Source organism: Nomia melanderi, chromosome 1, assembly GCF_051020985.1.
Source record: "Nomia melanderi isolate GNS246 chromosome 1, iyNomMela1, whole genome shotgun sequence".
Lineage (NCBI taxonomy): Eukaryota > Metazoa > Arthropoda > Insecta > Hymenoptera > Halictidae > Nomia > Nomia melanderi.
In genome coordinates this window covers 1,144,741-1,160,507 of record NC_134999.1, presented here as the reverse complement: position 1 = coordinate 1,160,507, position 15,767 = coordinate 1,144,741, and the positions used below count along the sequence as shown (strand labels likewise).

Here is a 15,767-nt window from a genome sequence, read left to right as displayed (position 1 = left end):
CACAGTCATCGGATGCTAATTCAAATTGAAAATATCTGGTCATGGACAAAGTTCAGCTTCGCAGAAAGAATATATGGACTAGCAAGCAACTAATACGATAAGTTTAATAAATTTGGAAGTCATTACTTTAACATTGCGTTACAAAATTGATAAAATGTTTGTCTTCCAGCTGCCAGGCAATTATTGATAACGAAGGAGACTGGCCGACATATTAAGAATAAAGCATTAAAACACTAAGTAAGAAATATACGTGTGTGCTTTTTTCAAACGCAAAAAATATTTTTCATTGAGTTTTTCTGGTCACGCTTTTATCGTACATACTGTTGCGGGAATAACACGCGGGAATATAGAAAACCTAATAAATAAGTATGTTTATTATTACTAAAATAGATAACGGTACAATACAGAACTAAGTAACAATTAAAGACAACACATAACTCTACAACTAACTGCCACGAAGGCCAATGCACGACTCTCTCTCCCCAAAATCATTCCCTGCACCGCAATCATTCTTCTCACTCACACTCTGAACAAACTCTCACACGTATCCTTTGGAAGCTAAACCGGCAACCTTGGGTCTGCGACGTCTACGGCGGTTATAGCTTTCCTTCTTTATGATCCTTCGCTCACAATCATCCTCGCGTTTATGTCCCTTAAAAATATCCTAAACTACGCTAAAATCCTAGATACGACAGTATTAAGCCGTTTGAGTGCTTCGAACGAAAGTCGCTCCGAAGTTGATCGATGTGTATTGGATGAGAGACTGTGAGAGACTGCTCGTGACTGATTCATCTCCTAGAGAGAAGGTAATGTGAGGGTATGTTCGCGGTGACTTCCAGCACTGAGTGAGATGATGAGACAATGTCATTGGCTGATGACATTGAGAGGAAAGATGTGGCAATGCCTGCATCGCCGTATGTCTCAGCGTGTATGGGGCCTTTAGACCATAAGAAAGTGGGCCCGCTTATCGTGGGGGAGTGCGCTTACACGCAAGGGACAGTGCCCGCGCGGCGCTTGATTACCTAAATTGGGGTCAAATCTCCCTTACCCAAAAAATGATTGTTTATGGCCAGGAGTTACAACCTCTTGACTTAGAAATCCTTCCGCTAAAATTAGCATGATGTGTCAGTGAAAGGGTCCCTTCTGATTCAGAGGCGGATTGAGATGTAAGAAATTTACAGTTCAGGCTGTGCTCCTGTGCTCCAATTGCATTGAAAATTGGAAATCTCAGTGTGTGATTACACTCAATGAGCTGCAAAGCATTGAGAATATAGACGTGCTTTCTGGAAATCGCGCCGCGAAACAACTATTTACATTAAACTATCTGAGATATCCTTCCGACCACAACCTTGTTTTCAATACAAGTTGTAAGGATATTTAAGTAGTTTAATCTATGAGTTATTTTATCAATTTTGTCAATACATTTCCTGTTTAATACAGCACCCAAAAATACTCTTGTGATAAGAATATAAGGCTGACATCTGTATACACTCTGCGACAAAGCTAAGACAGTAGCTTTTCGTCAGTCGATCTTATGCTGCAATCGTAGTCACAGTGTTAGAAGTAATTGTGTACTTAAAATTAAACATTTGTAATTTTGATTTTACATAATATAACTACAATGCCGCGTGGGAGAAAGCTGACAGACAGTGAAATAAGAGTGATCGTAAATTTAATAGAAAAGAATACTTCTATTTCAGAAATTTCAAGAGTGATTGAGCGAAATCGATGTGCCGTGCTTAATTATTTAAAAAGTAGAGAGAATTATGGAAAAAGAACATCCTGGTGGGCGTCCAAAAGCGACGACCGATCGACAACGACGATCGGTCTTTCTGAGGGTAGCGTCTAATTATAGCTTGACAGCATGGCAAATTACAGCGGAAGTTGGCGTTCACACCAATATTCGTAATGTACAACGGATAATTAAACAAGTCAAGCATTTAAAAAGATGAAAATTGCAGATAAAACCGCCACTTACGAACCGACACAAAGCAGCTAGGGAAGATTCTGCGGAAAGACATCTCCAGTGAAAAAAAAGTAAAGAAAAGTTATTTTTTCAGATGAAAAACGTTTCAATTTAGATGGACCAGATGGCATTTCATATTGTTTTCATGATTTGTGGAAGGGAGAATTGCATCTGTCAAGGAGGCAAATGGACGAAGGCGCCATCATGGTATGGGCGGCAACAGGGTACCACGGGAGAACCGATATAAAATTGATTAACACCAGCATGAATGCAATTAAATATATAGAAATATTAAAAGAACACTTAACGCGACATGCCAGTGTGAACATTATATTCACATGACATGTGAAAATTATATTTTTCAACATGATAATGCCGCTGTGCATACAGCAAAACGTGTAAAAAAATATTTTAAAGACCGTAATATACCAATTTTACCATAGCGCGAGGTCTCTAGATTTAAATATAATAGAAAACATCTGGAGAATTTTAGCACATGATGTATGTGGAAATGGGAAACAGTTTTTATCGGTGGAAGTGTTGAAAGCTCGTATTGAAGAACAATGGGCCAAATTAAGTCAAGATGAAATAAAAAATTTATATAAATCGATACCACGGCGATTAATTGAAACTATAAAAAATAAAGGTGGCACAATACATTACTAATAAATAAAAAAAATTTTTTTTCATAAACTTCCACCCACTTTTTATTACCTAAAATATACATTGTCTTATAGTTTTGTCGCACCTTATTTTGTCAAAAATTAGAAATTTTAATGAAACTTTTTTCAATGTAATTGAATAACATTGCCGCTATGGAAATGCATGAACTTTAGTTGATTCTTTGGATTAATAACGAAAACTTTCACGAAAAAATTAGTATTAATAAAATATTAGATAAAATCGCAGGTGTCTTATAGTTTTGTCGCGGAGTGTACAAAGATAACACTGTTGAAATAATTTCAAAAACTGTTAATAAAATAAATCATCACAATAATTTCAAAATTTCTGTGTTGCAGTATAACAAAATGGAAACAATTTTTACACAAGGAATACGTATATTATGAAGCATAGATTAACGGAGTAGAAAATGAAATATTATTTTAACAACCCTTCAATATTTAATTTATTCAAATAATATTTAATCCGTATAGTTGTTTCACAGCTCTACAGTCATAACACTCGAATATAATGTTTTTAATGCTTATTACGAATTAAACCTACATATAGATTTATATTTTTTTAAACAATGCATATTATTATGATATTTATATTCACTTATATTTCAAGGTTGATATCGTATAAGTAATTACCTAACGCATAAACAACCACCCACGACATAGTCGAGAACATTCGAGAGTATTTATTATTGTTTGTTAAGCAATCAGTAAGAATAAATAAATAGTTTGGTGGCAACAAGTAAAGTAATATTAATAAATAAGTTTTCGTGCATTATGGAAATTTGGAGAAGAACACGATGGATTCAAATATTTGACGGAAGATAAATTGACCTTGGATAATCGATGCTTGAAAATAAGCCCACGTCGTGTTAGGTATTTAGATGCACCAATTCTGATTACTTTCATGATTTCTTTGAATTTCAATGCATTTATTTTTAAAATCATGTACAGCATTAGAAAACTATAAGGTTTAGTAGATTACACATTATCTTTAATCTTTAATAAGGTTTAGTAGATTATAAAGTTCCTTTGATATTAAAATACAACTTTCCTGTACACAAAAAAATCATTAGATGATTGATAAGTCAAAAAATAGTAAACAATTCATATTTCACCTTTTTTGATCACCTAGACACTAGTTTTGACTATGTTTGATGTCAGTTCTGGCTACCTTGAAAGGCGTAAGTTAGAAATTCGGAGCGGTATCAACAATATAAATGCGTAATATGAAAAATTGTCTGCCTCATTATATGGAGAAGAACACTTCATTGTATAATCATATCATTTTAATGTGTCTCTTATATATAAATTTATAATGGATTTCAATTAAACGCATCTTAACTAATCCGATCGTATTATTTTGTTTTTTTTTTATGTTTCTCGGCTTCCTTTTTACAATTTTGTTCTTTTATCCTACGTTTTTCTTTCTCAACTTTACTAATATCTTTCCTTTCTTAGCTTGTGTAACATTCAACTACTTATCTGATATTATCGCAGAAGGTATAAAAAGCACCATATTATGATGCATTATAAACCACTAAAATAATTATATAGCTTGTATTATATATTAAATTCATACATTAGTAATACATTAATAATTATTTTGAACATACATTTTAGATTAGGTGACCAAACCTAGTGCCGTATTATAACACCAGTTTTAACCATTCCACGACTGGAAACAGAAAATTAAAAAGAGATTGTACTATTCCTGATCAGCATATATTTTCATAAAAGTAACATTGAAATGTAACATTCAAAGTAACAATGAAACACTTTTTGAGATCATTTAATTATTTTTACACGCTTAAACGTTTTGTAGCCGTGTATCTTTAACATTTGAAGCATCAAGACCGATGTTCCGTAACTTTTTTTCCAAAACATTGCTTTACTATAGAAAAAGCTAAACATAACAAGTTTCCCTAACTGTATGATTAGCGAAGTAATTCACAGAATATCATTCTATCAATTGTTATTTTCTGATGTTAACCTTAAAAATGGAAAAGATTTTTAAAGAGAAGCAGTAGTTGCGAAAATGGTCAAAACCGGCGCAATGGCTGCAATGATAAGTCTACCCTATGCTGCGAAAATCAGCGAAATCATAACCCGATAAGGCGTACAAATTTTTTATTTGAATACAGTTCCGATCCCCTAAAAATATTTTATTGAATACATCGTTGATCGTAGAACTCGCTAGCTTATTAGAACGTTTATGAATACTTCGAGCTGAATTCGGCTCGGTGTCTATCTTAAGCTACACAAACTGTGCGTATTTTAACTTCCATCCAGCCGATGTCGGATTCGTTCTTCCCTGTCTTCATATTCTAAATGAGGTGATAGTAAATATACTACAAAATATGTGAAGTGCACGAAACACGTTTAGAAAGTATGTATAATTAATGAATGTATTAATTTATAATATTTATATCTTTAAACATGTTATTTTCTTCTATATGTTAGAAATATTACGTAATAACATGTAGAAACTACTTCCTAAGCATGTATGACAAAAATTTCGGTATGAGCCATAATTGACTCGATATCTGCGCTCATGATCGTTGTTATGTTAGGTGATTTGTTATTCGAAAATTTAACACAGGAAATTTGTATTTGTTCTTTTTCTTGTTTTTATTGAAGTGTATCCCTTCGTGTAGGGGCACGCTATTGATAAGGTGTTATTTATAATACATTAGCAGGAACTCGTTAGATGGCATCACAAAAATCTGTCCTATAGTTGATTAATTCTTAAACCGTTTAGCGAGTGATAAATACTTTACGTAAGAATGATCACAAAGGAGAACACGAAACGGTCCATGTAACTGATAATCATCAATGACAAACCGCAGTACTTTTTGTAGATATGTCAAAGATAGTTGAGTGAAAGACTTTCTAAAATGTTTCTTCATTAGTCCCGCCTGGAAAGTTGAGATCGACTGATCCACTTCAAAAGTTTCTGTTTCAATTCGTTTAGAGTTACTTAATCATTTGGAGATATGTGCATATACATCATGCAGTGATAAATATTCGGAGTCAAAGTATTTATTCCTGACAAGTGATGGAGCTCGAAGATCTAATTAAATAGACTCTTCGAGCATTTATATTGTATCTCTTGACTGTGATAAGATCGCTTCATGCTATGTGATTTGCTTAATCATTTTTTAGAGTAATTTAAGCGTTTTACGTTGATAGACACATAAAATTGTACTATACCCTTACCGTCCCTATTTTCGGCCGTAAATGAAGCGATGAAGTAATTAAACGGTACAATAATCTAAATTTCATACAAAAAACTTATAATACAAATTGTTCCTGTTGAATATTAAAAGTTAACAGTTAGACTTGTATCTTAAAGATTTGAACACAATAAAGTCTCGAACGACGTTGAGTGTTTGGTCTCTCGTGAATAATGTTCAGAACAATCGAAAAACTTACAATGATTTTTAGCTGTGAAGCAGACGTCAGATGTTTCGAATACTCTTTGCGAGAGAATATTTCTCTCCTTTTTAATCTTTTTGATAATCCTCTATAATATTGTTTTTAATATTATTTCGATATGGTGCCGAAACAAGTATCGCGAGGGATGGATTCATCTTCTTGTGTAAGAAATAATTTCATGGTATTCTTATCTTAGCTGAATATCATATTGCAAAGGTTAAGCCAAAAAAAAGTAATTTATGTACATCGTTCGCATATAATGGTCATAAGTGCACAAACAGAAAAGTATTTGTGCGTTCGATTTGTTTAGACCTAAAATGATTTTTTTCGTACGTTATTTAGTTATTACAATTTGCTTACAACACGTGAACTCTTTACAGGGTAACACGAGTGTATTGTGCATATCCCGACGAAGGTCAATTGAAAGTTAAATAATAATGAAGGGTAGATAGTGGATTAATTAATAATTAGGTTTACTTTTCCCTGTGGTATGCATTTCCAATGTCGAATTTCTTCCACTACCAGTTTTTCTAGTTCCGAAGTCAAGTGATTTATATTAAAAATTACCCAGTGGGAGGTCAGTTCCCATCCACTTCATTCTTTTCTAGAATTAAGGCATTCACCTTGTTTCATCGCAAATTAACAGACAAATGAAGGAATTGTTCACTATTGCGAGCAAACAATTCTTTTCATTTGCCTCAGAATTGAAAGAGTAACAACATTGTTTTTTACTCATAACGACTTCACTCGATTACCTTATAGATACATTTGCATCAAATTAAAGGCAGCGTGCAATCATTAAAGTATGAAACTGCTGCTTTTCGCGTGCCCAACAGTTTGTTGAATAGTCTCTAGCAAATAAGGCTAAAGTTACACCACTTTAAACCAGACTATGTTCACGAGAGTCGTAACGATGTGTATAGAGAATGGATGAACTAGTTCCCGGTGACGTCGACGATGATTGTGTGTTAGAGCAGGGCGGTGATGATGGACGGGCCTTCTTCGAGGCCGACAACACCTAGGTATTGTGATCCTGTTTGCGAATTTTATTTTCCAAGGCAGATGTTGATCGTCCAACAAGGTCCTCCAGTTCGTCAGGTGTCAAAACCGTAAAGTCTCTGTAAAATTAAAGTTTCGTATATTTTATTTATTTTCAAAGAACATCTTTCATATTCCTTCCTACATTTTCTTTACCTTTTTTGGACTTATTGTGATACCTATAAACTTATTATTTATATATAGATTGTCTGTTTTTAGCGGAAAATACTGACAATCAGGGAAAAATTACTAATATATTCTATTAACTTTTCCCAAAGGTCAGTTTCATTTAAAAAATAAACTCATTGTTTATCAATTATATTATATTTCCTTTTATGGAATCTATATGATACTCTAACAATTAATGTAGGGTTTGTTTCATAGTTTGCAGAATATAAGATACATAGGTTTTTTTTCACTATTTTTCTTGACCTACTTATTATAGCAGAAGATTAACCCTGATTTAGTTCTTGTATTTAAAAATTTGTATTCGGTTAGTAATTTTATGAAGTGAATTGTTTACTTTGATCATTCTGATTAGAATATGAGAGGATAGTTCTGTTGGTCCATATTGTTTTATATTCTTCATTTTTTGTTAAATTCATGTTTAGTTAATACTTAAACTGCCCAAAATCTTTCTTTTGTACTATTTGAAACGACTATCAAGTAATATCTTGAGTTGACGACATATATTTTTTGTACCGAATTTCTCACAATCTTTTAACTAGGTTTATCATTTATCATTTATCGTATAAATTTTTATCAAATATTTTAACAAGGTTTCTCTTCGAAATCTCCACTTGTATGTATCATAAGAATGTATAGGGTGTTTCGAAAACATATATCGCGTTCGCCACAGCGTGATCCTACACCAGTGGTCCCCAATGTGGGAAATATAGCCTACTAGTGGGGCGATAATGGATTGTAAACCCTTGGGGAGCGATGATGAGTTACAAGATTTTTGCGGAGCGATAGCTTCTATTCAAAATATTGGCGAATTTTATGGACTCCTGGAATCATTCGTTTCCAAACACGAATTAAGGAAATTCTTTTATTGAAAATAGTACGTACAATAAATAGATATATTTTTATCTTAAAACTAATCCGAAGAAAATAATTAAAAATACATACCGTTCTAGAATGTACAATGTAGAGTGGGTTCTCTACTCTTACAAAATTAGGTTAAATTTGAAGTTATTTTAAAAAAATAACACCATGGCTTATCAAATATATTTATTATGCTATTTATGCCATCACTAACTGGTGGTCGTGACATGTAATTTAGAAACACCCTGTTGGTATTATAAGAAATAACATTAATGAATGAAGGTAAAATGAACAATCTGTGCATGATATGATATTCATAATTTTTGAACCAATTGTCACTGCTAAAAAATTGAAAATACTAGGCACATAGAACAACAACTTCAACAATACAGTGAATATTAGATTGCAACATTCGGGTCTCGATGAATGTTGCAATTATGAAGAGGTATAATCGATTCGACCCCAAGAAACGAAGATTTTAGCACGGTTGACATAGAGAAGGATAAGGCGAGTGAGGGAAAAACAAAAAAAGACTTGCGATGGGCTTCAGATCCTCAACTCAAAATATTTTTGGCTTTTGATGAATAAAACTTTCACCATTATGCCTGTTATGTTTTTCTGATTGAATTGATACCAACCGCGATAAAAAAAGGTTTCAGATATAGGAAGGAACTACAAATAGAAAAGAAAGATACTTTGAAATCGTCGAATTCGACAATAGTCGGATCATGCTACACCGTTCAACCGCGGCCGATCGTTAAATGCTATAGTGTGTTAAGAGGAAGCTGGTGAAGACGTAGTGAGGACGACGATGTTCACTGCATATATCAAGGCTAAGATCGTAAGAAAGATCCCCCTTTTAGTAAATACTCACCGTGGCTTTCGCTTTCCGGGTATATTTTTACAAATATTTCGAAAACTAAAAGAGACCGCCAGTTGTATATCAACAGACATCATTATAAGCTCATTTAATTTTTTGGTACGTTTGTAATTGGTACTTGAGATTCGTGAATATTTTTTTAATGATATGCAAAAGTTTTTTTGCCATTATCTCAGAAACTAAGAAACAGCGACACTTTTATCACAGGAAAAATTTGCTTTGAATTACGTTCCCGATAGTATATCCAAAATTCATCGAAATCGGCGGAGAACACCCCAAACTAAATAATTATCGTAATATCTAATTTATCATCGAAAAGAGTAAACGCCATTTAAATTCGTCAAATTCAGTTTAAAATTCTCATCACGACACTAATACAATATTATAGAACAATAGATTAAGATTTGGAACGGATCAGGTGGATCGGGCTGTCTGTACTATCCAAATTTTTCCAGCCCGGCCCGAACAATCGGGTAACCGACACATTAGGCAGCCCGCACACGCCTAAGTAGCTTTTTGTGTTGGAACTGTAATGATGTGGTGAGCAGATAGTGCTTTTGGAAAACTCTTCATAAAATTTGTTTTAGTCAAAATAAATAGTCTTAATTATCAATAAGTGTACGAATCACATTTGCTTCCTTACATCGTAGATTAGTATGGTCAAAAAAAGATAAAATACTAACAATATAATGCTGCGATTTGTCGAAATCGAGGAACAAAACAGTGGTTTAAGGTAAATAATGTGTAGGCTTTAAAATGTTTGGCAGCATTTTCTGACTTAAACCCAATGGAAAACATATGGCGAGTCTCTGCAACTCTTATTCATAAAAATAATACCAAATACGCAACGATCAATCTACTAAAAGCAGGAATAAAGAAAGTGTGGGAAAAATTGAGGAGAATTCATAAAAAGCTCATTTCTCAGCACAAACACTAGAATTTTGCAAATAATAAATCGTAATGATATAGCAACAGACTTTTAAATATTTTTACCGTTACAAGTTAACGTTAACGAAACGATTTGTTACTACTGAACTAATAGTTTTGTCCAACCACGAAGCTGCGTTTTTTTCAAATAATCGTAATAATTTTTTAATTGCATAAGTGTTGCAAAAAATAATTTTGAAATATGATTTGTCATGTATTTTAGTGTACCCGTACAAAAACAAAATGATGAATCTCAAATACAAATTACAGAAATACAAAAAAATCACGTGAATTTATAAGTATGTCCATCATTGTATGTATACGTAGGCAAGAGTTGTTCAGAATAATTCAATAAATGAATCTTTGACAATGTATGTCAAGGTTATTGTAATCGGTGGGAAGATCCCTTTTCTAAATAATTACCGAAAGATTTTTAAAATAGAATCTTTTTCTTTAAATCAGAAAAAGTATATAACTTTTGTTGTGCTCCTTTGATTCATTTGTCGTTTCAATAATAGAATGAAAATTATACTTAAAGTGCAGTTTTGGCAAGTGTTTAAGTATCAAATTCAGTCTGGTAATAAAGAAATATTATTTCCATATTATTTAATAAAATATCGTGTTTATTCTTACCTATGTTGGGCTAACAGCATGTCTATGCTAGTTACACTTCTTTGATGAGTTTCATCCTTGTGGGCGCACTTCTGCTTTTTGATGCATAAAGCTCTAACCGTGGCAAGGAACACACCAACCACAAGTAAAGTACTTCCAACAACAATCAGAGATGTCGAATTTTGCGCAGCTTCTGCCCCTGGCGCAAGTTGTACCAAGCCTACGACCAATACCACAGCACCCAACAGCAACGATCCAACTACAACGTGCAATGAGTTCACCTTCGAACAAATGAAGAAATTTGTTTCAGTAATAATCATTACACACTGCAAAATGAAAATATTCAATGTCATTCTTATTCAAATATGACTTAATATAGCAGTAGAAGAAATATAATAATTTTTTATGTAATCAACAAACTAACTGAACATGTATAATATACAGCGCGGTTGGTGTAACTTTAACACCTTAATTATTTCGTTGTTAATACCCGACGCGACACATTTTTTTAACGAAGTTTGAACAGTTTTCGAAGGAGCATATTATGGTTTTAGTATTTTATTTGTAGGGGCATCTAGGAAGTTATTGTCAAAATCTACTTTATCTTTTTTTAATGGAATCGGCATACTGTGCTGATGCAGTTTGTTGATGAATATATTTTAATAAAAGGCAGATTACACATTACACATTATACTATCGACCAGAGGCCACACGAACGAACGCGGCCCCCAGATGAATTATTTTTGTTGGTGGAGTTTTCCAAGTACCTGTTTTACTTCAACACAGTTAAATAATCTAAGAAAATCATAACTACAACAATTTTAAACGTGTTCTATTCAAATGGTGGTTGTACTGACCATTTTCAGTAAACAAAATTAAATTCGTAAAACGTAAGAGTCCAGTATTTATATTAAAATATCGCTTGAACTATTAACTTTACGATATAAATAGATAAATCATCTTTTGTACTAAATAAAAAATTGCATTATCTGGTGTAAGAAAAAGTTTAGCGTTCCTTAAAAAAGATATAAACTTGACCTTCTCTTGCTCTTTAATAATACTAGAATTATTAGACTATTCAAAATTACATATTTTAAACTTTTTATTCTAGAATCATTGAAATTGTAAAGGTATTTTTATAAAAAAAATTCGTTAATGGATTAATTTGTTTATACAGGTACTATAATAAATCTCATACAAAATCTTAGTAAACAGAAATTTTGTAATATTTAAAGAAAATTCAAAAAATGAGTTATGTACATTGCTTGGTAGTTCTAGAGTTACATATAAAATCGCATTATAAGTTGATGCAGATAGTAATCAAAGGTAAGGATTACATTTCTAATTTTACAACACTTATTGAGATGTGAAAAATTGTGACGTGATCTTTGCAGGACGTTTCACTGTCACCTGGCGGTGAAATATCTCCTGCTGTGGTATGTAGTATATCATACCCTGTAATTTTTACCTGACATATTTGTTCGTATTACTAATATTTATCGACATATTTCGGTGTTCTCAATTCAGTCCACGTACATTCCTTTTTCAGAAAAAACATATGTTTATCTCGGATGCCGTTAAGATTTCGATCCGTTTACTCGATTTTTAGTCAGTTTAGTGAGTTGCACACACCCTTTTATTTTTTTTAATATCCCCACTATACATTACAATTTGTCTAGGGTGGACATTTAATAAATTGTTTTAGTAGTATTTGGGGATGTAGCACGTAGATGCTTTATCAGCGGAATGCATCTATATAGTAATCGCCCCTTTTGTTATGGGGAGAAGATCGTTTGGGTGTTTTCTGCGTAATCTTCTAGGAAGATCTTCCGAGTATAACTTATTTGCTACGACACTTGAGTGATTTTCTAGTCTTATTTTATGTCTGTCACATAGACGCTTTATTTCCTTTTCGACTGATCTGATCATATGATCGTTACGTAATTGTTTGTTCCTCACGTTCCAGGGCGCGTTTACAATGATTCTTAGTATGATGGATTGCAGTACTTCTATTTTTGATACTCTCTATATATACACTAGTATGTTCGTTTTATTCGTGTACACTGGAATATGTTCGTAATGATTGAAGGTACAGACAAATGTTTTAGATAAAAGTTGTTCTACATGATGGGTGATTTAGTATGCTGTTTTGCTTTTTTTACATTATAATTTAAAGAGATTTCAAGATCAATGCAATTTTTTAAAATGCAACTACGCACTTATATTAATGTCAGTTTACTGTAATTTTCAAGACGAATTCAATGGCGCGTATAACGTTTATCTTTAATTAATCACATAGGAAGCCGAGCCGTTAGGCGCGAGCGGCCTTCCTCAAAGAAGGAGAGCGCCCATTTTTAGAGCGTGTTACCGGCTACTCGTCCTCACGCTAGACGAACGGTGCCCTAACAACAAATAATTGACACGTGATGACCCAGAGTGTGAATGTGAAGTTTGATGACCCTTGAATATGTGTGTGAAAAATCGAGAGCAGAAGTGTGACAAAGAAAAGAGCGTAAGTGTGGTGACTTCTGAGTATGTGCGTGACTCGTTATATAAACGATATTGGTCACGGGATCGTAAGGAGTAATAGAGCGATGCAGACTATGATTTGATAAGGAGCGAAAATGGTGTCTTTTAACCATTTCGTATATAATTATTATATCTTATAAATAATTTTTTTTACAATAAAACATTTAAACTATTACTATTTTTAAGATTATTTTTAAAAATAATCGTAGGGAGTCTTGGCTTCGGTAGATCCTTTTTTTATATTCTGCGAGTATCTGAACAATTGAATATCGTCTGAATATTGCTGATTGTACTAAATGAAAGTATCCAATGGTAGTATGTGTTTTTTATTCTTAAAAAGAATGGGAAACTTAATACCTTAATAATAATTTAATGACCGAATTGCGTGAAAGAATTATCGCTGCTTGTGCCGAAATAACATACGATATGTTATGAAATATTTCGAGAAAGTTTTTGCTAGAGAGACTAAGAAAAAATATCTTAAATACTGCAGATCATCTAGAATAAAATGTTCGCCTTTTCTCATTCACCTATCATGGTAAAGCGATCTGTGATAGTTATTGAAGGAGAAAGGAATTTGAAAAGATTAGGAGCGAGAGATAGGAGATCCCTTTCCTCCGAGATCTACCAGTCGGTTCATCACTATGGCTTTCTGATAAACCCGTGCTTCAAACGCGGGGACGAGTGTTGGAGGTTTACGGAGTATATGTTACGAGCAATGTGTTTAACGTGGGCATTTTGTAAAATGACTGGGCATTGTGTAGAATCCCCAATTTTTTTAGCAATATATATAATGGGCAGGTATTTCACAAATAGCCCGGACATTTTATATAATGTCCACTGTTCGTTGAATCCATAGTTGACATTCTTTTATTTTCATTTATTATCGCTTGTGCTCTGTCTGTTGCCACCTAAACTTGGTATCTTCATAAGGCCAACAGATATAGTCTAAAATAATTCCTTTATATTATGTACATCTGGCATTAGGCCTAATCTTTTAATTATTCAACTTAAATTTTCTATGCGGAACCAAAATCTATAGGTCTTTTGAGTTTATTGGGGTATAAGAAATGCAACTGCAAAAACAAATGTGTTTAAAAAAACTGCGCGTGCAGAGCTACCGATCAGCTCTATAATTCCAAGTGCCACAGTTCTTTGTCTTGCTCCAATACATGATCCTTATGATTAAGTATGATTATAATGACTATATGTTGATTTTGACTAAGAGATATATTGTCTCAATAAAAAACACAGTCTTTAATTTCCTTATCAGAGCGTTTCAATACATTGACCACCACCCTCTAGGTATTCTGTATAATGACCGGACATATTATAGATTGACCGAAACTTGTTACGGGTATTTTGCACAATGTCTTTTCGAACGGCCATTTTACACAATGCCCAGTCATTTTACAAAATGCCCACGTTAAACACACTGCCTGTACCATATACACTCTCAAAGAAAAAGATAGCACACGTGTGATCAAATAAAAATAAAAAATTTTTACCTTAGGCCATTCTTGGCGATCAACACCTCCTTCAGTTACACCAAGCTCAACTTTCACACTTATTCCCTTTCCTTCAAGAGACCCTTCTCGACCGTGCTGAAGGGTTTCCCCAAAATTAACGATCAAGCCTTGCTTGATGAGATAGTTACTAAGGACCTCACCTCACCAAAAAATACTTCAATGGCAAATATTAAACCCATTGCTTTCGTTGCCAGGCGTTTGAATATTTTTCTGCTATTTATCACAAGACACCACGTTGTCTCATATGCGGCCTTGATCATTCCTTCAAGAAATGCCATAAACTGTTTAATGTTCCACCCTAGGGTGCCAACTGTCCCGGTGATTACATGACGAACTACTTGCAATGCCCTCGAGTCCTGGCTTACTTGGCTAAGAAGGCCTTCCCCTAGCATGCCGCGTCAGACCATCCCAAATCCCCCGTACCTCTCGCGCATCATGACGATCATCAAGCCTCCCTACCGGGTGTCCCTGTAGTTAACACTAAACACCCTACACGGAATAACACTTCGTCCAACTGGAACGGCCATGTGCTAAAAAAATACTCAGACCAAACTGTCTACTCTATCTCCCTTCCTGGTTCCTTCTCACGTGTCTCGCCAAATCGAAACCCTTCTACCATTGATCTTTTCCTCGTAAACTACCGGTACTCCTTTTCATAAACTGCCAATAGGGTTGTTACCCCGGATCATCTACCTGTTATCCTTTCTCATTCTAACGCTACTCCCAATTATATTAACTTAGTTCTTGTCATTGATTGGGAGAAGTATCGGCACGAAAGTTCCAAATTATCTTTCGACCACAATATCTCGAATGCACAGCAGCTTGACTGCAACATCCACATTCCCAGTAAAAGTCTTAAAAATTGCTATTACAGATCCACGCAGATGATTGACTCGTCAAAGAAACTTGTCGTGCTCTCTCTTGAACTTCGCGCCGTTATCACCCTTCGTAACTCCTACAAAAGGCGTTGGTAGCGCTCTGGCGATCCATATTTTCTCTACCGATCCAAGAATCTTTCTGCCAAAGTCAAACGGAGTATTGCTGCCGCAAAATCGTGGTACCTGACCAATCAGAAAGAAAAGTCCAACCTTGTTAATCACACTTTCTGATTTGTATATAGGAAA

The 15,767-nt window shown here is 34.0% G+C and overlaps 1 protein-coding gene across 2 annotated transcripts in view; it reads right to left on the bottom strand.

The window, feature by feature from the left end:
- Positions 1 to 359: 359 nt before the first annotated feature.
- LOC116431075 (uncharacterized) overlaps positions 360 to 15,767 on the bottom strand; it is an 84,024-nt gene continuing 68,616 nt past the window's right edge. For both annotated transcript variants that reach the window (XM_031986039.2, XM_076368848.1), the window contains exons 3-4: positions 10,607 to 10,866; positions 360 to 7,199 (exon numbers count right to left, since the gene is read on the bottom strand). In XM_031986039.2, the coding sequence (XP_031841899.1) occupies positions 7,100 to 7,199; positions 10,607 to 10,866 (360 nt within the window). In that variant the 3' untranslated portion in view covers positions 360 to 7,099. The remainder of the gene's footprint in view (positions 7,200 to 10,606; positions 10,867 to 15,767) is intronic.